Here is a 25,511-nt window from a genome sequence, read left to right as displayed (position 1 = left end):
GGAAGGTATCTGCAGAGCAATATTGTCAGTATGCATGTATTACATACGAATATTTGTTACTATAAGGATTACTATAAGGACTTGTTCAAAATCTAGGACATAGGAAGATGAGATAGAGTAAGAGTAGCCCAGAAAAAGGAAGAATGGGAGGAGGTGCAAGGAAAATAAAGGAGATGAGATGACAGAGGAGGGTATAGTTGTGATAATAATACATAAAGTTTTGTGCAGCTGAGACAGAGTTGTGTCACACAGTCATATAACTGTATTAGTTCTTCTTTAACCAGGAGTGATGCAAGTGCACAGCCATTGATCTATCAGGTGTTGCTTCAGTTTGGCATTTAAAGTCTTTCAGGTAGCAGACTGTTATTAAGTGGAGTTGGTTGGTATTCCAGCTATTAGCAGTGTAGTGTCAATACATAAGGTATCCTGCATTATTAGGTTTAGTTATGGATAGCAATGATTTGTCAATTGGTTGTAGAAGTCTCTTAGTAGTGTAAGGTTGAATGATGGAGTGAAGAGGATGGAATTTTTCAGGGCTGTGCACTAGTCTGAAAGTTGCTATTAATTATGAGTACAATAGTGAAGTATTTAGTTCTAGCTAGTTTAGTTGTTTTGGAGAAATGCAGTGGTGTTATCTATATTGTTGGTGGGTTGCAAATTGTATTGTAGCATTGGTCTAGTTTGGCTGATAGAGAGGAGTTGAGATTTGTTAGGATAGGACAGGCATATAATAAGATGCGGAGTGGAAATGAAATGGCTATGTTTTGTCTAGCAGAGTAAGTAAGTTAGTGTTTACATTATAGAGACAGCTTAGCTTTTGGTGTGTCTTCTTTGTGGCTTACTGAAGGTGGAGATCAAATTTCATGGGGAGTCTATAATCATACTTAGAAGCTTAGTGTGAGCTATCAGTTCTCTATTGGTCTTGTTGGATGACAGTATAGTAAAGGTAGTTTTTGGGAGGAGAGAGAGTTGGTGGTGAACAGCAGTAGTGGAGTCTCTGGTGTATTGTACTATGGTGGCTTCTTTGGTGGCCTGCTGTGTTTAGGTCATTGATAAGTATATGTGAATCAATAGTGATTCTATGATAGAGCCTTGTCGGACTCAGATGGATATGGAAAAGAAAGAAGAAAAATCATCTTGCCATTTCACTGTTAGGGATCTATTAATGAGGTAATTAAGAAACCAGTTAAGTGAAGAGTGAGGTAATTAAGAAACCAGTTAAATGAGGAGGGTGATAGCACATAAGAAGTGAGTTTAGTTAAGAGGATTTGATGATTGGCTGTGTTGAATGCCTTGGACAGATCCAGCAATAGTTCTGAGATTAAAAGACCTGAATTTCTACTGTGATTTATTACATCTCAGAACTATAGAAGGGTGGTTGTGTACTGTGTTCGGGTCTGAAACCATGCTGTGAGGGAGAGAGGAGGTTATGAGAAGTAATACATGTAGTAAGATGAGAATTAATACATCTTTACAGGATTTTGGATAAGGGTGAGAGAATGGCTATTAGTCTATAGTTTATGAGCTCGGTTGATGAACTGCCTTAATGGAGGGGTAATATATAGGGTTTTTCCATAAGGTGAGGACATATTTTTCTCGGGCATAACAGTTTATTTGAATTGAGACAGGATATACAAGGATATCTACAGGGAACTTGAGGAATTCAGATGGAAGTTGGTCAGGGGCAGTAGTTGCCGTCTTAAGGCAGCATAGGTGTGTTTTAATTGTAGATGCTGGCACTGGAATGAGTGTGAAGGTCTGTTGTAGCTTCAATGATTGTGGTAGGATGGCTGGATTTGTAGTAGTTTTGTAGAAGAGATGTTACTATGTTTATAAAATGTGAGTTAAACTGTGCAATGCTTTGGGAGTTATTGGTTGGGGATGGGCTGGGTTAGGTTGATTTTCCAAGACTGGTTAATATATATATATATATATATATATATATATATATATATATATATATATATATGGACTTTTGGATTATTTGATGATGAATTTTGGGTGTTGTTATAAGCCTTTTGTCCTGCTTTATGCATTGTTTGCTATGGTTCCTTAGCTACTTAAACTGTTGTAGGGATGTTCGAGACTTGGCTTGCAGACTTTATCTGTAAGTTGTATGAGTTGCCTTTTTTTTTTTTTTTTTTTGGTTAACCAAGGAAATGGTTTGTTTTTAACTATTTTAGTTCTTAATGGTACTTGCTCTGCCAGGATATTTAGAAATGTTGTTTTAAATGTGTCTACTGCTTCATCAAGGGGAGCGTCTTAAGTGGATCCCAGGTGATTTTTTCAGGCTGGAAGCAGAAGTTTCTTTATTGAAGTTACATAGATTTCTGACTGTGATATAGTGATGAACCTTGTGTAGCTGTTTGGAGTGTCTGATCGTGTAGTTTAGTTGGTGGTCTTTTAGGCTATCAGGTAGGATGCTGTTTGTGGCAACATTACTTGGGGTGGATATTAGAATCTAGTCTAAGATGGAGTCTTTAGATGTGGCTTTGCCAATTGTAGCTGGAGTCATGATCAATTGAGAAAAGCTGCACAGATTAATTTAATTTGTTGTGTTTAGTATGGCTGTCTTTTGCCAGTCTACACTATGTCACCTAGCAAGATGTTTTCTGGTCTTATGTTGGCCAGGATTCAGCAGAAGATCTCTTTTAGGACGGGAATGTTACCAGATACTATGTATAGATCTATAATCATTAGAGATTTGTGAGTATTCAGTTTGAAGAGTGAGATGAATTCAGCATTGTTGTAAATGGGTATATTATAATGGTAAGTGGAGGTATCTAAAATACTTCTGTAGAAAAGAGCAACTCCCCCTGCTTTTTTGTTGCTTTATCTCGCCTGAGTATATTATAATCAGAGGGAGTATTGCTTTGGTAATTGGTTTTAACCAGGTTTCTGTGGCTAAGAATAGATCAAGGGAGTATAGGCTATACATGCATGAACTTCTGTTATTTTTGTTATAGACACTTAGGTTACTGTGTAGTATTTTAAGTCCTAGGTGTTTGAAGAGGTAGCATGTTTCTATTTAGGGATGTATGGGGGCTGGTTTGGTGGGATCTGGGGTTAGATGAGTGGGTCTGGGATTGGGATATATATCCCCTACCAGTATTATTGTTCGGATAGCAATGTGACTATTCAAGAGCCACTTCTATTTGTGCTTGAATTTATAGACAATTTTGGAAAATGGTAGCATATCTGCTGCTTGGTTTACCTACTATAAACTGAGCTTTTTTCTTGTTTTTCTTTTTTCAAATGCATATTATATCTTAGTCTCTTTGTTGTATGATATAGTCAGATCAGATGCTTGAGTTGCCTTGTTTTGGCTGGGGTTGTACTGTTTATAATATGTATTTTTATTTGTTATACTGCTTATGTATATGCCTATACCCCTAGTAGTTTAATTTTGCTTTCTGCTTTGTAACTAAGATGTAGTGAAAGAACAAAAAAACATATGTTTGGACTTTTATGCTGGAGTTTTTCTTTAAGTGTCACTAAACAGTATTCATGTAGTAGTTGACTGTTTCTGTTTCTCTATCACAGCATGTCAAGCTAACAAATGCGTGTTTTGTATGTTGTTGTACTATCTCTCTCTCTCTCTATATATGTGTGTGTGTATGTATATATATATATATATATATATATATATATATATAAAGTCTGTGCTTGTGTATTTTTTGATAGAAAGTGATTTTTCAATGTGGGGGGTTTCTCGATACAGAATGCCAGAATCATGCTTGTAGTTAGGTCATGTGGCACCCTGTGCAGTTCCCCAAAATGGCACCCTTGCTGTAAACTTGAAGTTGTACAGCAAAAAAAAAAAAAAAAGTAAGTAGTTCTCAAATTTGAAGACAAAAAAAAAAACAAAACAAAAACCCTCTTTTTGAAACTGTAGCAAGCTGCTACAAATGTAATAAGCAACTTGCTCACACCCTGACAGCTTCATGTATGACTGCAAATGCAGTATTGGCATTCATAAGGCAATGATGTATTGTTCTTCTCTACCATCGGCACCTGCCATTGGTGTTCCCTAGCTGCTTGAGCCTGAAGTAACTGCCCTCTTCACCCTGCCTTATTTCTTGCTGTACAGAACAATTTCTGATAGTACTTGTGACAGTATAAATGACTGAACCGTTGTTACTTCCAAATTACCACTCCTCAAAGAAGGCAGATCACACAGGTCAATTCCCAAATTAATAATATTTCATGCATATACCTAACTTAGCTTAGAATGATGGATACACTTTTTTTTTTTTTTTTTTTTTTTTTTTTACCAGAGATTGGTTCTGTAACAGTTTGGCTTGACCTGAGGTAATGTTAACCTCTTTAAGCCTAACTGCCTCATACTGCATATTTCATTTGTCATGACTGTTATTTATTATCTCCCACCAGTCTTGAGTCACCAGACCTGCCTCATACTGACTGCAGTACAAGTATGCTAGAATGGGAACAGACCTGAAAGCTGGCAGTGTTGCATATGTAGACTGAATTAAATTGTCTTAGCTTTACCTTCCACTGAACATGCCTAGTAGATGTTCATATAGGAGACATGCAATGGGGTGTGGTGTTGAACTGCTGCTTACTCCCTCAAGCAGAATCAGCCTGCAAATGTCGCCCCCCACACACACACACACACAGAACAGATGCTCATGCACATTCCTCCTGTCTCCTCTGGGTAATTAAGGCAATTCACATACCCTTGCCAGGTGCTCTGCCCCTACACCCCAAGAAATGCAAGTAGACACAGCTTCTTTATTCCTCTCCCTGACTGTGGCAGCTCCATTAGGTATCCAGGCCATTAAGTGAACTCATGCTACCTGGGTCATTATCAGGGTGTTTTCTCTTTATATGACTGGATTTTAGGCACAAAAAAATCTGGACAAAGCCAAAATAACAGGGGACAAAGCCCCAAAACAAGGACAAGTTTTAAATATTGCTCTTATAAGCTTAGAAAAGTTGCTAGAATAAAAGGTCTGTTGTTACCATGTATTTTTTTGAAAGATATGAAGTCTGAAACTGAAATGTTTGTCAATATATAGTGAACTCACTGAGTTGCCACAAAACTCCAGAAAAATCACAAATTCTATGAGGATCAGACCAAAAATATGAGGCAAAAATCTGGACATTATGCACAAATCTGGGCAAATAGGAGGCATGTAGACAGCATATATCTATTTGAATATAAAAATCTTTACTTTCAATTAAGTTTAGTTAGCATGATTTGCTATATGATATCATGCTCAGTCAGTACCATCATTTGTACATAAGCCGAGGAATTCTCATCTGATAACCTATTCAAAAACCACACACATCATTGAAACAGAATCGTTTTTTTTTCTCATAACTGTTTTTCAGTCCTGTCAGTCTACATTCTAAGATTCTTTGCAAGGTATGCAGAGAAAGTAAAGGTATGTGGGCAAGGCTGCCTGACTTGCTTTGTAACCACAAACAGGCTAAGTCGTATGAAAGCAATATCAGGAAGAACAGCATCGTCCGACACGGAGTGTCCTGCACGACGATCATCCCAGAGTGAATAAAGTGAAAGGAAAGTCAAAATAACATTACAAAGACTTCAGTTTAATAGCGAAGATATGTGCGTGTGTGTGTGTGTGTGTCACGCGAGTCACGACGGTTAAGCGAGTGAGTTTCGTCTTTTGGCACACTCCAGTTTTGCGTGTCGCCTTCCTGATTTTCTTAGCGTCTGTCATACGATAGCCTAGAGAGCGGGCGTGCTGCATTTTTTTACATTGGGCAACAGGACTCAATGAACTTGGCAATATTTAAATAAGCTTCATTCCTGTTCACTGATTCACTGCGGACAAATTTCTGACTGACTCTACATTAGCAGAGGCTCAGAGCTGTGATGTTGGCGTTTCTTTCAGATCCCAGACTACCAGAGTTGTGATGTAAAGAGTATCTTGCAGATCTGAGATTTCAGACCTTTGATGACAGAGTTGTTTGCAGATTACAGACTTCCACACTGTGATTCAAAGTTTCTTACATATTCAAGACAACCTGAGCTCTGATGTCAGTGATAGTGAAGGTCCTACCTGCTGCTGCTAGGTACCTGTTTGACCAGCCTTTGCAGATTACAGTGAAGGGTCTTTCCCCTCTGCAAGATGTCACTCTGACAGCTTCACTGAAAGATGAAACTGGACATCTCTTTCAGTCCTCAGCCTACTACAGGGCAGATCAGAAGGGGGAGCTGGATCTATCTTGCTGTCCAGCCCTCGGTGGGAGCTACAATGGAGTTGAGCCCATGGGGCTGTTCTGGTCAATGTCTACAAGCAAACAGTTTAGAAGACTGTTGAAGAAAAATGTACAGAATCCGTTGTGTGTGGATATAGACGTGCACGATAGTCATGGCTCCTGCAGTCAGCTGCTGACTAAATTCTCTCATGAAAGATGGTTTATGAAAGAAGGTCTGACAAGGACACCTGTGAGAGAAGGAAGGATCAGGGCAACTCTCTTCTTGCCCCCTGGTAAGTGTTCATTACTAGAATGTATGCACTATGCAGAGAGTCTATAGGACACTGACTGGAAATGTAGGTACACCTATGCTTCAATTTCATATTGAACTGTTTACTGTGCAAAGCGGGAAGGTATATGGTAGCTTCCGTGTGGCACTCTGATTCATCAAGCCAGTTTAATATATATTTGCAGATAGTTCTTCCGTGTGTGAGTAAATACCAGTAGATAAATGAAAGAAAGGGGAAAAGGCAAAATAAATACAAAATTAGCACACTAAGCTGATATTTATTTCCATTCAGACAGATGCAGCTCTGCCATGCACAACAGAGCAGTAAGCAGTAAAACCATGCAGTGGTACTAGCATTACATGTAGTATAAGGCATCACAAGAACAAATAAGTGCAGGAGTATTACACTGGAATAAGGTTTTTTATTTTTTTTATTTTACATTTGTTTGCTAGACACATGGGTTGTCAAATTTTTTCATTTAGTAACAGGACGGAGATGAAAAGAACTTGGATACACATTAATTTACTGTACAGTCCAAAAAAAAACATATAAAATAAACAATTAGTAAATAGAAAGTAAATATATACAATAAAAGAACATAAGATAAGAAAGAAATAACAAAAATAAAATTTATGTAGAAAGAAAAGATGTGTTTAAAATAATAAATAACTAACAAGCAGAAAGAGGTGTGTTAACATAAGATACTTAAGATAAGAGATAAAGAAAGATATAAGAGATCAATTTAATTAGTTTTATAGAAGAGTTGAGAGCTTCTAGTTCAAAATGCATTATGCAGTAGAAAGTTAGATTTATTTTAAGGTTTAGAACATTTGTAAGTTGTTTGGTAAGGTTGGTCTGGGTTAAGATTTGTGTTTATAAGTGATTTTAGTGAGGAATTTTGACTGGAAGGAGAGTGGTTGTTTTGAGGTTGGGTGGCTGGGAAGAGGTTCCCAGGTTTGTTCTAAGATTGTAGAGCCTTGTTGTAGGCTACGTGTGTTAGTGTAGTTGTATGGGGGTTTGAGTAGGCAGGGTATAGCTGTAGGTGTAGGAAGGATAAGGTTGAGGGATATGGTTGATGATTAGTGGTGTAATTGAAGGAAGGTTACTAATTTGTAGGATATTTTTATAATTATAGGTTAAATTTCCAAGATTAGAACTGTTGGGTCCTAAATTTTTAGAGCCAGTTAAAATCTAAATAAAGATTGTGGTATGATTGTTTGTTTTTGTCAGTACTAGTTTTTAGAGTATTGGTTTATGAAGGGTTGTATAAGAGTATATTGATATTAGGGTATAGAGGAGGGGTGAGATTAAGGTAGAGGGAGAATATAGGGGATCTAGAGTGAGTGGATTAGTAATGGGGATTCTAGTTATGTTTTTTAGTTTTTTTTTTATGTTTTTGTTTTTATAGTATTTTGTGGTTTTCAATTTAGAGTCAGTATGTTAATAGTTCCATTGTTTGAAGTGACAGTGAAGAGAAGTTTAGTGTGTGTCTAGAGTGTTGGTGGTGTGTGGAGTGTGTGGTTAAGTCCTATTTTTGTTTTAAAATTTAAGTTTAGGATTTGGGATTTCAATGTCAAACAAAACTTTTGTAATCCTCAACTATACAAAACTTTTTGGGTAAGCTTCTGAGCAGATTAATGTGGGGTGTGGCAGATTAATTAGTATAATATATTATATATAGGAGAGAGGGCCTGAGGAATAACAGTGAGAACAGAAGGATAAAGACAGAGAAACCTTGGGGTCCTTAGGGAGAGTGGGAGATGGGAGGGGGGATAGATGGGAGAAGGGTGGTGGATTGTTTGCCTGCTTGTTGCCAATTATTTAAGTAGGATGAGAAACAAAAAGTGGGAAAGAAAGTGTATCAAGGACAGGTTTGTGTGTTGTGTTATGTCAGTTTGTTATTAGGCTGAGAGATCAATAAAGAGGGCTGAGGAAGAAGTTGAGTTTAGCTTGTTTATTTATTTAGTTTTATAATTGATAAGTATGGAAGGCAGTAGTGTGTAGTAGAATGAAATGGCCTGAATCCGTGTGAGCAGCTTGTTAGCAAGTTTCTATAAGTGTTTTAACAGTTGCATATGAATGCATCATTTCTCCATGATTTTTGTAGGAGAGAGTATGGCAAATAGTCTGTGGTGGATAGATCTATCTTTACCACTTGCCCTTAGGGGGGGGGGATGTGCAATCTCTTCCATGTAGGAATTGCACCTTCTTCAATTGTGTTGTTAATCAGAAATGGAAACTGGGGTAGCTATAGCATCTGCTGCTATCTGTAGATATTCAGCAGGAAGGAGATCGGCAGCAAGTTGTGCAGATAAGTGGATAAGGGATGTAGAGATGGGTTTGAGATGAAAAATGGGGGTAAGGTAGTATTATGGGATGTTAGAGGGTGAGCTATTGGGGGATATAGTTGGTTGGAAGAGACTGAATGGTTTCAGTGAAGAAAAGTGTTAAAGGTTCTTGCTACTTCTTTGGATTGTCCTGGTCTGCACACCTACAGGGGGGGGTGTGGGTGACCTGGGTGTAGTAAGGTGTATTTACCTATTTAAAATTTTGGGGGTTACTTTTTGGGTTATTTTTGGAGTTGTATGTAGTTCTTTTTTTTTTAACACAATATTGATTTTTTTTATCATTTCTTAACTGTCTAAACTTGATGTGATCTTCATGTTTTTTTTGAGTGCGCCCATAAGGTCCAGATTTTATTTCTAAGTAGCATTTTTTGTTTTGTATCTTTTGAGAGCCAGGGGGCTGGTTTGTTTCTAATTTTAATGGTCCTTTTTGGAGGTTGCAGCTCATGTTTGATTGTTGTGAGAAGTATAAAACGCTTACGTTGAATTACTCCTTGGATAACTTTTACATTTGTTCTGTAGTCATGCAGTTGTTTGTGCAAAAATGGCTGAAGAAATTGGGAGAATTAAGGAAGGTCCTTATTTCTGTTAATTATGATGCATATACAATAACCTGAACAATGGAACCACACTTGCCATACTGTCATAGAGATGTACGGTGGTGCTTACTTCAACTTCAGGTTATTTGTTTTTCTTTTACTTTTATGCAGTACTTTCTGCTACTGCTGAGATAATATTTATTTTACTTTATTTTTATTTATTCCATTTGTTTATTAGGTAGATTTGCTGATCAGACATGACCTTTTACAGTCATAACCCAGACCACAGTGTGGCAAGACAGTTATAAGTAAAACTGAAAGGCAGACATATTTCTAATATATTACAATCATTTACACTTTTTGCATGTGTACAGATGTAAAAATACTTAAACATATGAAAACATTTGTAGTTAAACACAGAAATGAAGTATGGATAATATGCAGTGTAACTGGTATGAGAAGTCATAACACAGATTTCAGAATTTGTCAGCATATGGTTCATCACAAAGGTTCATTTAAAAGTAACAGTAATTCAAGTAAAGTTATGAGTAGATAGAGAGAGAGAGAATGATGTTTGTCTCTTTCATTAATAGACACTAGCAATGAACATGCCAGGAAAACAGGCAAGGAATGTGGTACTGCTTCTTGAATTCCCTTTACTGGTGCCATCACTTCTGTTTACAGGAAGAAATGCACAAGGCATTATTAGTCAACTTTATTACATGTCAATTTAGGGCAGAGATTAACAATAGCTCATGCATACTACTATTACAATAGGTTCTCCTGTTCAATTCTCATCTGGAGCGCCTACTTTGTGGAGTCTGCATTTCCTCCCCACGGTCGAGTGATGTTAAAGACATGCAGGTAGGTGCAAGCTTGAATGGGTATGCCTTCTTTGAAGGTTGGGCGTCGGGCTGGCAACTCGGCATCGTAAAAATCCACTGCCAATCATTAGCGGACCGGAGTTCAGCTGGGGTGACCCCTAACCGGGAAAAGCCGAAAGACATTACTTTACTACTATTACAATATTCAAGAACTCCTTATTCTCCCTTAAATTAGAAATACTTTTATTTTTACTACATATTGTTAACAAATTATACATAACTGCGGTGGTGTAGCAGTTACCGTTGTCACCTCATAGCAAGAGATTCTCCTGTTTGATTCTCGCTGGAGCGCCTTCTGTGGGGAGTCTGCATGTCCTCCCCGTGGTCAAGTGACGTTTAAAGACATGCAGGTAGGTGCATGCTTGAATGGGTGATCTGTTGTTGTAAATCTTTGTTTATTCATTACCATTAGGACATCGGTTCCATCCTCAGAACCGATTACGGCTGTTTCCAAGCTCGTGTCAGCCAAAAACTCTCAGCTAAGACCTACCTATAATGCCCCTCTCCTAGTTACTTCAGATCTCGTTTGCCATGTTACTAGTCAGACGTGCTAGCCATCTTGCTCAAAGCTAATTAGAAATTTGTTAATTTTAAGATGGTTTCTCTTCAAAATTATTTAATTTTTAGTCAAGTTAGCCCTTTCTCACTGTTGCCTATAACCTAGGCCTATTTCCTTCCCTTTTCTTTGGTAATTTAATTTTTTACCTTTATTGGTACTGTCCCTCTCTCTCCTGTCTTTGACAGGCCTTTCCTTTTTACTAGTGGTATTTTTTAAAATAACATCTTTGGTATTTTCTCCCTTAATTTTTCTGTAGGATAGCCTTGTTGCCTTACTATGTCAGACAGAGCTAAGTTGGAATTTAAACAGTGTGACAAGTGTGGACGTAAGATGCCTAACTCAGATACACATGTTCATTGTGTCTACTGTTTGGGCGTGGATCATATTAAAGCTGACTGTGACATTTGTGCTAGTTTTAGTAATTGTACACTAGCAGAACATACAAATAAACTTATGTTAAAAGGATTACTCAAAACACCTTTTTCAGAGGCTCTATCTGGGTCGGAGGTCTCACCCCCTCCAAAGACCAAAAAACATAAGGAAAAACAGATTACTCAAGACACCTTTTTCGGAGGCTCTATATGGGTCGGAGGTCTCACCCCCTCCAAAGACCAAAAAACATGAGGAAAAATGGATTACTCAAGACTTCTTTTTTGGAGGCTCTATCTGGGTGGGAGGTCTCACCCCCTCCAAAGACCAAAAAACATAATGAAAAAAAACAGATTACTCAAGACACCTGTTTCAGAGGCGCTATCTGAGTTGGCAGTCTCACCCCCTCCAAAGACCAAAAAACATAAGAAAAAACGGATTACTCAAGACACCTTTTTCGGAGGCTCTATCTGGGTTGGAGGTCTCACCCCCTCCAAAGACCAAAAAACATAACAAAAAATGGATTACTCAACACCTTTTTTCAGAGGCTCTATCTGGGTCAGAGGTCTCACCCCCTCTAAAAAGCCAAAAAAAATAAGGACAAACGGAGTCACTCGGTTCCTGCATCTCCATCAGTTACGGAACCGAGTAGGCTATGTGCTTCGCCAGGGCCCTAGGCACAGACCTCTTCGGCACCAGGGTCTGTGTCTTCTCCCTCAGTGCCATCCATGATATTCACCCCTATTTCAGTTCTGACCTCGGCACCACTGACTTCGGTGCCATCCTCAGATTCGACATCGGCTCTGATGATTGTACCTGCTTCGGCACCACCCCCAGCCATGGTGCCAACAGTTTCTTTGGCTCCATCGGCTCCAAAACTCAAATACCTGCCAAGGACAAGATACTTCCACTCTGGTGCATACTGTCTCAGTTCCGACAGCAGTGTTTTCCCTGTCGGCACCATCCTCCCTTGATGCATCAGCTCTGGTGGAACTGATGCTCTCCCGAAGCAGTGCTTGGACCATCCGTACCTTGGTACCTAGCCCTGCACCTATTTTCTCACTGGCGCCATCTATGTCCATGGCTCTGATGGCTTCCATTTCTCTCAGCGCTCCTCACCTGGAGGTGGGCTCCTCATGGCGAGGTGTGACCCCAGTTCCGATGTTGCCCCTCCCGTTTCCGAACTCCCATCCTTCCTCAGGTGGGCCTGCACTACAGGTAATGGACTCGCATTCAGCAGCAATGACATCAGTATCAGAACCCTCCCCTAGCATGCACCTCTTCCAACCCTCTATTTTGGGACCCCGGGCACGGGAGTCACAAGAACCCTCTTTGAAGGGAACCCCTTCTCTGGAGTCCTCCTCAGAAGATCCCACTGAGGAGCCACCCCAGAAGAAATGGTGCAAGAGGAAGCACCTTGATTCACCAGAGGAATCTATCACCGAAGACACTGATTGTGATGAGAGGGAAGGGTCCCCACGGTCTTCCCTAGATGACATCTCATTCAGAGACATTCTCAAAATCCTCAAGCAGCGGGGAGACTGGAAGTCCTATAACCCTTCTTCTGAGGAATCGGTATTCCTGCAGGCCTTCCATGCCTGGCCATGTACTTCCTTGGTGACTCCACCAGCAGATGACCTTGTTAAAATCATTGTGCAGTGTGCCTGGAAGGCCTGGACAATGTAGAACCTGCCCCTCAGAGGCCAGACAAAAAATGTTATCTACACTTGAAGACCAGCCCCACAGGTCTTAGCAGTTGACAGTTGATTCTATGGTTGTGGCGGTGGCCACCAAGAGGGAACTGGCAAAAGATAGTTCCACCGTCCATCCTCAAAACTGAGTCCCGGACCATGGACAGACTAGGGAAATGGACCTATGCTTCAGCGACATTCGCTATTCAGTTTCTGTACTATCTGACACACTTTACTTGCCTCCAAAGAGACCTAAATTCCAAAATGTCTCCCTCTTTGGTGGGGTACTGCCTGATGGGGTGCGTGATAATGTCGCCTCGCAGCTAGCTACCCTTGAATCCATCTCGAACTCCTTGATGCATTTGATATCTCACTCCACTGAGGGGGCAGCTCGAGCTGCCGCATCAGGCGTTGTCATGAGACGTAATGCTTGGATGCAGTTGCATGACTTCGCAGACCCCTTTAAAATCTTCCTTCATCAATGCAGCTGTCGAAGAATCTGCACTTTTTGGACCCAAAGTACGAGACATACTTACACGTAGTGAGAAAGACGGAAAGACCTTGTCTGCTGTGGGCATACGCCTTTCCAACCCCCAGAGATCCTTCTCCAGGAACCAAAAGGGAGGATATATGTGGTTCAAGAAATCCCAAGGACCTTTTTGTGACACTCATGGTGAACAATCCCCCCAGGGCAGAGGAGGCAACTCATATGGAAGACGTCCCTTTTGGGGTAGAGGTGTCTGCGTAACCAGGGCACTAGAGATTCTTTCTCCGGCAGACCCTACCAGCACTCCTGAGCAACGGCCCAATTGCTTTCCTCTGGAAGCAGTCGGGGGTAATTTTACTCTGCATCTACCAGCCTGGCATCGTATTACTACCGATGTTTGGATGCAGAGAATAATATCCAGAGGCTACCAAATACCATTTGATTTAACTCCCATCCCCGATGTACCACCCAATCAGAGGGAATTAGCAGCCTTAGAAATAGAAAAGGTGCTAAGGAAAAGAGTCATCCAACCAGTACCACCAGACCAGACAGGATCCAGGTTTTACTTGAGGTTCCTTTTAGTGCCAAAAAAGACAGGGGACTGGAGATCAATCCTGGATCTCAGCCTATTGAACAAATTTATCAAACTTCAAAATTTCCGGATGGTCATGATACAGTCCATTTTCCCTTCCTAGGGAGGGATAACTGGATGTGCTCTATAGACCTCCAGGACATGTACTTCCATATAAGATGGATCACTGCTCCCGGAGATTTCTCCACTCCCGGCTGGGAGCCAATCACTACCAGTTCTGGGCACTGCCATTCGGTCTCTCAACAGCCCCTTGAGTGTTCAAATGTATGGCAGTTGTGGTAACTCATCTTCGACTACAAAGATTTCAGGTGTTTCCCTATCTAGACGATTGGCTCCTTACCGCTGTGACCAGGAATCTTCTTACACTCAAGGTCTCACTCTCCGCTTGGGGATTGCAATCAACAAGGACAAATCTCAATGTCTCCGGTGAAGACACTGGAATTCATTGGAGCGGTCTTCGACACAACATCCTGTCAAGCTTCTCTCCCCCCTCACAGGTTTTCGAACATAACACACCAAATCCAAGATCTTCTACCTATGTACCAGCACGTCTTGTACTGCAACTCTTAGGCTCCATGGTGGCTGCCATTACGTTGGTACCACTGGCAAGACTGCACATGAGAATCCTACAGTGGCTCCTTTCCGCACAATGGTCATTGCTAATTTACCCACTCGACCACATGATATGTCTTTCAAACTGTTGCAAAGAAGAAATGTTATGGTGGATGAACCCACAAATGAATCTTTGGTGTCGACCATCCTGTCTTTCCCAGCCCACAGCCATGGTGACCACAGATGCTTCCCTGTTAGGGTGGGGGGGCATTTCCAGGCAAAGACTGTCCAAGGCACCTGGTTCCCCCATGGAGGCCAATTTGCACATAAATGTCCTCCTAGCATTGCAAGCGTTCCATGCGTCCCTACCCTCTGGGACCATTGCAATTCAGTCAGACAACATGTCAGTCGTCTGGTATATCAACAAGCAAGGTGGAACCAGGTCTTACCCCCTGTGTCGGGAAATCATGAGGATTTGGCACTGGGTGATAGCTTCCAACCGCTTCCTTATAGCAACACACATTCCCGGGAGTTCCAACCTTATTGCGGACAATCTGAGCAGGAACATCCTGATGCCTCACGAGTGGTCCCTCAACCCTGTAACAGTGGATCAGATCTTCCAATGCTGGGGCAAGTCTTGCCGCAACCTGTTTGCTTCTCCCCCCAAACTACAAATGCAGAAGCTACTTTGCTCTGATCCCCCCCTCAGGGGGAACCACCATGGGATGCTCTAACGCACAATTGGCCACCAGGTCTTCCCTATGGCCTCATCTGATTCACAGTCTGTGGATCCTGGATCATTCCCAAGACATGTTATCTCATCCTCAAGGACTGATTCAGCCGAACCTGCACAGTCTCAAGTTCACAGTTTGGTTCCTTTACTTCCAATGATTGCCAGGCTGCCTGACATCCCATCTCCTGTTCGTAAAATTCTTCTGGCTTCACACAAACCTTCCACTAGGAAAGTTTATTCTAGTAAATGGACTAGGTTGTCTATTTGGGCCAAAGATCAGAACTTAGACCCTTTCTCTATGCCTATTCAAAAGATCCTACAATACCTGACTACTGTTTATGCATGCAGGAGCCTCAGCTTCGACGATCACTGCACATTTAGCAGCTATCACCAATTTTCATAATGATCTTGATAATTCTTCAATTAGGTCACACCATCTATGCAAGAACTTTTTGAAAGGAGTATTACATGTTAAACCTCTGGTCAAGCCTCCCTTAGAACCCTGGGACTTGACTTTGGTACTTCAGTCTCTCACAGGTTCTCCTTTTGAGTCTTTTGAGTCATGTGATTTGCAATTTTTGTCATGGAAAACCTTACTTCTAGTAGCACTTACCTCAGCGGGAAGAGTATCTGTGCTGCAGGCATTGAGTGTCAAGAGTCCTTACTTGATCTTTCACATGGATAGGGTGTCCCTTCGTACTGACCCTTCTTTCTTGCCCAAGGTCATGTCTGGCTTTTCCGTTAACCAATCTATTGATCTGCTGGTTTTCTTCCCTCAGCGTTCTAACAGAGGGGAGTACCTTTTGCACACCCTTGATGTGCATCGGCAGCTTCGTTGTTATTTGGACAGGACTAAATCTTTCAAGAAAACAGATCAGTTGTTTGTGGCCTTTGCAGGACCCAGACTGGGTAAACCTGTATCCAAAGTGACTTTATCCTCCTGGCTTATAAGTGTCATTACCTTTATCTACCAACAGAATAAGCTACCCTTACCTTCCAGAATAAAGTCTTATTCTACCAGATCTATGGCTTCTTCTATAGCATTTCATTCCAGAGCCTCTATGGATGATATCTGCACAGCAGCCACTTGGGCAAGACCTCATACCTTTATTACAAATTGGATTTCGCCTCCAGAGGACGGATATCTTTTGGTTCTATGGTGCTCAGGAATATCCTTCCTTAGGGCCAGCCAGGACTCAAGTAGCTGGGGACTCGGTCCTAGTGGTAATGAATAAACAAAGATTTACAAGATCAGATAAAGAAGTTATGTCTTACCACAATGTTCCATCTGTGTTGTAGATCTTTGTTCATTCATTACTTCCCGCCTCCTTCCCCCTGCCTGGACTCCTGGTGGACGTTAGGAACTCCTGGTTAGGGTATTTGCTCAGACAGAACCTTCTACTATTTTTTTTTCTATTACTACATCTATTATCTAAGGGCTGGCAAACTCGATCTGAAGTAACTAGGAGAGGGGCATTATGAGTAGGTCTTAGCCAAGCGTTTTTGGCTGGCACGAGCTTGGAAATGGCCGTATCGGTTCCGAGGATGGAACCAAGGGCCTAATGGTAATGAGTGAACAAAGATCTACAACACAGATGGAACGTTATGGTAAGACATAACTTCTTTTTTCTTCTTTGAAGGCTGGGCATCGAGACTGGAAACTCAGCACCGTAAAAAATCCACTGCCAATCATTAGCGGACCGGAGTGACCCCTAATTGGGAAAAGCTGAAAGATCTAATTGTTAACAAATTCTCCTTCTCCCTAAAATGAGAAATATTTATTTTTTATTATTATTATTGCATATTGTTGATGCCCCAAAACAAGAGGAAAAGAAAATAAACAGTCTCAATAAGTCTCTGTGGAGGTTTATGTATGCATTTTGGGGAAAGCCTTCCCTTATCAGGTATAAGGCTTGCGGCTGTTGTACTGGGTTCTGCAGAAGGCATATGAAGTGAGATGTTCAAACACTTTATTTCAGTTTTTTGCAGCAGCAATAGTTTTTTGATGAGAAACAGGAATAAGATCAGCTGACCTGTGCACAGTCCAGATTTCCTCAGTTGATCAATGTGGCACTGCCAAATGAAACCAGGGGCCACCTCAACTTTTTATGACATGGGTTCCTACTGCTCCTTAAATGGAGCATAAGCCCATTTACAGTCTCTTCTATGACTCCAAGTAAGGACTGTTTGTTCGGTGGTAAAGCAAAAAGTAATGTAAAATAATGCTACAGACCTCTTACTACCATTTTCAATTACATGCAAAATTACTGTCCCAGTACCATATGGAGTGATAGTGCATGCCAGTTTCACCAAAATGGATGGGTTTTAGTGTGTTAAGAGAGTATTTGATGTGATCAGCCTTGTTCCCCTCATAAAATGAAGGCTCACATCCCTTAGTTCATTTCCACGGTCTAACAGCTTATTTAGAGGATGCGACATATTTGCCTGGTTTGGCAAGAAGTTTCTATAGTAATTCACAATGCCCAAGAAAGGCCTTAACTATGAAACATCCTGTGGTTGTGGAGCCTTTAGTACAGCCTGGATTTTATCCTGGCACTAATGCAGTCCTTCGGCATATATGATGTGGCCACAATACATGACTTTGGGCTTCAAAAACTCACATTTGCTCCACTTAACTCTGTCCACAGTCTGTCAGTCCTTCCAGGACTCTTCTGATATTTTTAAGTGCTCCAGTTATAATGACATCACCAAATTAACACTAGTCTTAGTGCACCCTCTGAAGGACGTGCATTGGCCATTGTCAGATAGCTGGGTCAAGCATTAATTTGTTGTATCAGCACAGGCCTTTGATTGAACTGATTATCATGAACACCTTTTAAACTTTATCAGTCTCAGTCTGGAGGAAGGAATCAGCTAAGTCCAAATTCAAAAAGCATTGCCCACCTCACAGACTGACAAAAATATCCTCAATTCTTGATAAAGGATACTGTTTGTCTTCCAGTACCCGATTATATGAAACAAAGTCTCCACAAAGTTTAATTTTGCGATCCTTTTTTTACTACAGGGATGACTTTGGTCACTCATAGACTCCATTCTACTCCAGAAATTATTCTTCTGCTTCCAACTAATCCATCTGCTTTGCAGTCAACAGATGGACAGCATAAGGTACTTGGTGAGCCTTATGTTACCATAGGATCACATTTTCTTTAAGTATATTTGTACCCTTAATATACTGCAAGATACAAATAGTACTTTTAAGCTCTCAAAATCAGTTTCAATTTTTCGTCATTAGTTTGTGGCATAGCAGGCTATGCCAAAATGCTCATTTCCTATTTCCAGTCAACTCTCAGCCTTGTTAACCATTCATGACTCCATAAGGGTGCACCACCATTTTGTATTGTGTACAAATTTAACATCTCTCTCCTCTTTCTCAACCTCCATCTCAAAATTGGAACATTAGCCCCTCATAACGTGGAACAAATGGGCAAAACTTATAAAGAAGATCTTTTAATGAATTAATATGATTCATTTCTATTTACCATGGATTTCACTAACAAAAATTCCTAACACTGAAGGAACATTAACTTTTTTTTACCCCAAATGATGCGTTGCCTCCTCTAATGTGAGTACACTTGAGAGGTATGCATCTCTCTTTGACCATTATATTCCTCCATCACATGCAGTAGCCATAGAGGTGTAACTCTGTATGCTTTGAGAATTCCCTTTGAATACGTTACGGTTTTCTGTAGAGTTGTTAAAACATCAGTCTTCTGTATATGAAGCAGAGCTGCAGCCTGCAGTTACTTGTGTTGCACTTGCCAACACAGATTATTTTCTTTCTTGAGCTGCTTAGCATCCTGCTGATTTTATATCCTATACTCATCACCACTGTAATGCCTCTTCTGTTTACAGACACTAACAAAGAAAATGCAAGAAAACAAGCAAGATAGTAATTCTTGATTTTTTTTTACCGGCATAGCTTCATTTTCCTTCACACAGGAAGCAGTTTACAAGGCATTATCAATCGACATAGCTGAACATCAGTCTTAGGCAGACATTAATAAGAGATCATGAACACTACTAATGCTAGTATATAACAGTAGAATTAAGGCTTTGAAGAAAAGGTCAAGATGGATTATGAAAAACAAAGTTCCAGTTGGTAGTCATTTTAAAGTACCAAACTGGGATTTCTGAATACAGGCAATTCAATGTTCATAGCTTACATTTATAGGTGTAGAGCTGCATATAGTGAGTCAAATATTAGAGCTGGATTGCTCTGCAGAAATAATGGTAAACGTAGTTAAATAAAGTTGATGGTTTGATGTAGGGAGGGAGCTGGATGCTTATTAATGGTTTTCAGTTATGTTACATTTGAAAGTGAAAGGTGAGCAAATTCATTGTATACAAGGTTATGGAGAGTCCTTACAAGCTAGAAGATGGCTGTTTCAATTAGTGGAAGGCAATGGTATCTACAGATATCTGAAAGAACCATTTTTTGTAGATACATTATTGACTCATTGCTCATCATTTTCATCATCAACCCCTATTCTTTCTATTTATTTTTACATGGGGTTGGAATGTCACATGAACAATTGCCACTTCTTTTAATTCACATCCACTCTCTTCATTCTTTGACAGTCATGCCCGACTCCTGAAGGTCTTCACTTAGACAAAACAGTCATTTCTTGGCTAAATATCTTTACCTCCACTGATTTTCTTCTTATCTATCAAATAATCTGTTTTTCCAAATTGTCTTCTGCTTTTCTGCACATGTGACCAAAGCACCATAAACTGTTCTCCTTGACCAAGTCTGTAAGTGGGGCTAAGCTTGCTTAAGCTCTGATTTTCTCATTTCTTCATCTGTCCCATAGTTTGAATCTTACTATCCATCTCAAGCATTTTTATTTCCATCACCACAGGATTCCTCAGCTGCTCTGCCTTCACAGGCCAGGTTTCTGTGCCATACAAAACACTAGTTTCACATCTTTTTTATGCACCTTATTTTTTCAGCTTCTTTTGGCATTCACTTTCATATGCTACTCCTGACGCATTGTGCCATTTGGCTGCAACACCTCTGACTCTTTGACATCATTCAGACTTTTCTCCTGAGCCATACCTCCCAGAGACTTGAAGCTGTGGAACTGCTCCACTATTTTTCCTTCTGTCTCAGTTTTCAACTTCTGATTTTTCTAATTTGCTGCCTTGAACACTATCTTTTTCTGTACTTAGTTGCATTTCAGTCCCCAATCATTTGCTGATGTTCCTGTTCAGAGTCCGCTTGTGGTGCAAAATCATCTACATACAACAGCTTTGTTGATCTGTCTACACCAACCTGTTTGTTGATGTAGTCCATCACTAGCATGAACCAGAGTGGGCTCCGAGCTGAAACCTGATGTAAATCCAGTCCCACTGGGAGGCCCTAAGTGAGTCTGAACACTTTATACTTATCATTCTGTAATTCTACTAATGCCTCCATAAATTCCTGGGAGCCTGTGAATGTATCAAAAGCAAATCCATTGACTACTGGTATATCGAAGAAAAACTGCTTTTCCAACAATTAAGTTTTCTCTTTTCTCCAGTATTGTGTGATCTTAGAGTAGGTGTATAGTTGTTTGGGAAGTGTGTGTGTGTGTGTGTGTGTGGGGGGGGGGTTCAGCAGAGCTTGCCCCCTGTGAAAAAATATACCTTTGAGGTTCACTGAAAGTTGTTTCAGCAGTTTTTTTTTTATCTACCCTCATTTGGTAGATGTATTGTTGATTAACCAATATGCTTCTAACTTCAAGCCATCCATCACAGAACCCTCCAAATCAACTTTCTTTGGAACTTGTCATATGCTTTTTCCAGGTCTAGGAATGCCCACTTTTACTCTTTCCTTATCTCAGTGCTTCTTCTCTATTATCTGCTGTAAACATCAGTGTGGTTGTACGGAGTGGCACAATATAAATCCAAATTGCTCATTTCCCATCTTCTTTCTATACCGTAAATGTTCATTTGTCAGTCATCATCTCCAACAATTTCATGCAGTGTAACAGGAATTTGATACTTCAGTACTGCAGACAGTTGTGAATATCTCTTTTGTTTTTGTCCACTGGCACATAAATGCTTATTTTCCAGTGATCTAGGTTATACCACTCTCTGTTCATACCATAATAAGTACCCTCAGAAGCCATTTCTCCCCTAACATAGCCAACATCTTGAGCATATCTGCTGTGACTTTATCATAGCTTACTTTCCCTGATTCATTTTCCTTACTGCACCTTGTACTTCTTCTATGATGGATTCTTCTTCCTCTATCACTGTAGCCTGTGCATGTGACAGGACAGCTTTTGTGGGGTTTACTTGATTTAGAAGCATCTTAAGGTACTCCTCCAATCTGTCCTTTACGTCCTCTGGCATCCTTTATGAATGGTGTCAGATGACTAACTTCTTAATCTCTCTATCACTGCCTTCCAACTTGAAAGATCTTTGTGCCATCCACATAGTAATTTACCAACAGGTAGTACACCTTCTCTGTGAATTGTTTATTCACTATTGTGATTGCTGTCTTGGCCTCTTATGAGAATTCCTTCTTACCCCGGCCCATCGTTTTTTATCTCCCGTTTTTTCTTTTGACAACTTTCTGGCCTTCTGCATTTCACAACCAGCTTTCCCCATATCTGTTTTGATGCATATGTATTCTATTATCTTCTTACATGCTGTTTTGAGACTCTGCCAGTCTACTTTGCCACCACTTATTTCCTTTTCTTCCTGAGGGGCTGTTCTGGTAGACTATACTCATGTTTGAGGATGAGAATTTTTTTTTTTACTCTGCTTATTCTAGTATCTTTAGTAAGATAACCTGAAAACCTACATGTACACTGCAGATAGTCAATAACTTGGGCGGCTGTAGATTTTTTTTTACACAATGAGAGAATGAGAAATGTGGTGCTATGTATATTCCTAAGTACATGTAGGTATCAGTAGGAAGAATCGTATTGCTCCAGGGCTCACTTAATAACAGAAGAGGACAGTGTGAGTTTTTAAGGACCACAGTATTAATCTTACTGTAATGTATAAGTAGTTTATTTGAGTGAAGCTAAAAAGCTAGATACAGAGATTATAGAACTGAAGATAATTTTGGGAACATGTTCTTTTTCAGGGGAAGCCTAGGAGCAGTTTCTAGTTAAGTGAGTTGGTCAGAGTCATACAGTAGACAAAGGGAGGTAAAAGGAATCAAATTCTCTACCCTTGTCTTACAGGAAGCTGTTCTTAACAGCTCATTGCCAGAATCCCCTGAGCTAACTTCCTTATTATGTATATATGCCTTCAGCTTGTGTTATGGCTGTGAAAGGACCTATATGATAAAGAAAAAAAGAAAAATAACACAAAGACAAATAAGTAAGAGTGCAGTAAAGAGTTAGGTGAGGACATATTAGACAGCCTGGTATTAAATACTTTTGGCATCAAAGTATGTCTTTAGGCCCAGTGATGTAAAGGATGCAAGAAAAGAGAGAGAGAGGTAGAAGGAGAGCAGTGACAGGTGCTGGGTGGCGACGTGCAGTAAGATGGAAACAGGTCTTACAATGTTACCTGCCAGCATGAGACAGAAAGTGGAAGGAGCTTTGTCTAATAACACCTGCACTCAATCAAAGCAAAGCATCATTGTTCTTATTAACTCTAAACAGTATTTTGTAATATACAGTACCATGCATATTAAAGAATTTAAAATAAATTACATCTACTTGTGTTAAGCAGCTGAACTTAATGCTGAGTCCCACACCAAAGATATTGGAAGGCTGAACTGCCTGAAGGACAGCATCATGCAATGTCACATGCTGAGCATTTAGAGGGGCTTCATAGTCTAGTAAATGTCCAACTGGAACCAGAGGTCAAGGATATGCTTTTAAGTTTTGAGCTACAACAGCCTGGATTAGAACCAGTGCAGAACAATGCTGGATTCCTCTTGGAATGTGTGTTTCAGAGCTATGACATTAGAATGAAAGGTGAAGGTAACTATGGCAGCGCCGTGTACACTGTCACAAGTGAAAATAAAAATGGAAGGTGAGCACCAAGGACAATTAAAAATAATGGACCAAGAATGAAACTCTGCAGGACCCACCCTGTCAGGTAGTGGAAGTAGTCAGAAGCTTTTTGTCATATAAACTACAAATGTAAAACTCTAACCAAACAACCAAAAGCCTGAGCAGCCAGCAGAGGTCAGCCAATAAAGGGAAATGTCCTGCACCATGAACTATGCCTTTTTATTAAAGTATTTAACAGGGAAAAAAAAATTCAGGTACAATTTCAAAGGAGGTGGAAAGAGAGACCTTGAAAGGACATTTGAATGTAAAGAAGTACTGTACATTGCAAAAAGTTTATAACAAAAGGGGGTTATGGACTGGTGGAGAGGATTTTAATATTGTGTTAAAAATAGAATGAGAAAATATTATACATGTACCAAGTATGATAAATGTGGAGGGGAGTAGGGGTGTTGCAAGATACTGGGCACAACCCAAAACATTTTTTTTTGTGGAAAAGAAAGACATTTGATAAGTAACTCCAGCAAAAGAAAATATTATGTTTCTGGGGAAATGGGATATGATGTAAAAATGTGAATTAAAATGTTATAAATGTAACAAAATTGGACATTTATGGATGGATTGCAAAAATGATAGTAATAGTAAGGAAAAAAGAAAAATAAAGAAAAGAAAACAAATAAAGAGAAAAAAATTAGAAGTAGAAATAGAATAAAAATTAGATGAGAAAAAGTAATAAATAGGACATAGAAGAAGGTTATGAAATATGTGATGAAGCAGACATAAATTAGGAGTTAGTAAATGGAAAAAAGAATTCTGGTGGTAAAATGGTAAAAGACAGGATAAAATTAAAGGGATAAGTACAAAACAAAAAAGAAAGGAAATGGATGAAAACGAATATATACAGCTAATAAACAAATAAATAAAGACAAGAAAAAAGTCTATTATGATGCTCAAGTTACCCGTAATTCCAACCCCAAAAAATTCTGGCACTCCATCAATAAAATTCTGCACCCTGGTGAACATACCACCCCCAACCCCTATCTTAACAATACTTCCCAAGAAACTTCCAACTTACATAATACCCACTTCTTTGAATCAATTCAAAAACTAACCCAACCCTGTCAAAGTCAAAACCTCTCTCATACCACTCATGTTGCAAGCAAGACTTCCTTTTTCTGTCTCCAACCTGTCTCCATTGAATATATAAAGTCCATTCTACTAAAACTAAAACCACGCTCACCCTCTACTGACAACCTTCCGCCCCTCTTTTTCAAATTTGCAGCCTACTGTGTAGCCTACCCCCTCTAAATCCTAGTAAACAGATCTATCCAAAAATCCACTGTTCCCAATATTTGGAAATCTTTCTATACCATACATCAACACAAAGGAGGTAACTCCACAGACCCATCAAACTATAGACCTATTGCCATTATCTGTCCACTATTCCAAATCCTTGAAAAATGCATTCATAGCCAGCTTTTAAAGTACCTAATCGATGAAAACCTTCTGACCCTCTCTCAACATGGCTTCAGGCCTACTCATAGCACTTCCACTGCCCTCCTATCCTTCACTCACACTGTTGCTGAAGCCAGGGATAAAAATCTTCTTGTATCTTGTCTTTTCCTCGACCTCTCTAAAGCTTTCGATACTGCCTCCCATTTCAAGCTACTTGCTAAACTAACTGAACATAATCTCTCCCCCTCTACTATTCACTGGTCCTTGAGTTGTTTCTCAAATAGGCTCCAGTTTGTCAGATGGCAATCCTCCTGTTCCCCTTTCTTACCCATTCAGACTGGCATCCCTCAAGCCTCAATCCTTGGTCCTCTCCTTTTCAACAGCTTCACTAATAATCTACACTCCTCCTGCATCACTTCCTCCCTTATACTATACGCCAATAACTCTACTCTCATCTGTTTTTCTGACAACACTTCTAACCTTCTCGCCACCACTCAAAACTCTTTTTCATCTGTGGAAAAAATGGCTAACCAACCATCAGCTTATACTTAACCCTAAAAAACCAAACTCCTACTATTCTGTCCTAAACCTCTCTCTCTCAAGTCCACCTTCTCCATTTCTTCTGTTGATAACACCCTTATCAAACCAGAATCCCACACCAAGCTACTTGGTATTATAATCGATGACCAACTAAAGTTCGATAGTCATATACAACACTGTATTAAAAAATAACCAGAAATTAGGTCTTCTCTACAGAAATAAAAAAATCCTAGCTCCCAACTCTAAACCCACTCTATGCCTCTGCTATCCTTACACATCTCCAGTCATCCCTACTATTTAAACTCGA

The 25,511-nt window shown here is 40.0% G+C and overlaps 1 protein-coding gene across 1 annotated transcript in view; it reads left to right on the top strand.

The window, feature by feature from the left end:
• The first annotated feature begins 5,448 nt into the window (after nt 1-5,448).
• Nucleotides 5,449-25,511, top strand: part of LOC122804249 (acyl-coenzyme A thioesterase 1-like) — a 279,559-nt gene continuing 259,496 nt past the window's right edge. Inside the window, exon 1 of the mRNA XM_044074008.1 lies at nt 5,449-6,482. Coding sequence (XP_043929943.1) covers nt 6,026-6,482 — 457 coding nt within the window. The 5' untranslated portion in view covers nt 5,449-6,025. The remainder of the gene's footprint in view (nt 6,483-25,511) is intronic.

The sequence above is a fragment of the Protopterus annectens genome, chromosome 6.part0 (genome assembly GCF_019279795.1).
Source record: "Protopterus annectens isolate FY-2018-M chromosome 6.part0, PAN1.0, whole genome shotgun sequence".
Taxonomy (NCBI): Eukaryota; Metazoa; Chordata; order Ceratodontiformes; family Protopteridae; genus Protopterus; species Protopterus annectens.
The sequence above is the reverse complement of the archived record's forward strand: the minus strand, read 5'-3'. Positions and strand labels throughout refer to the sequence as shown.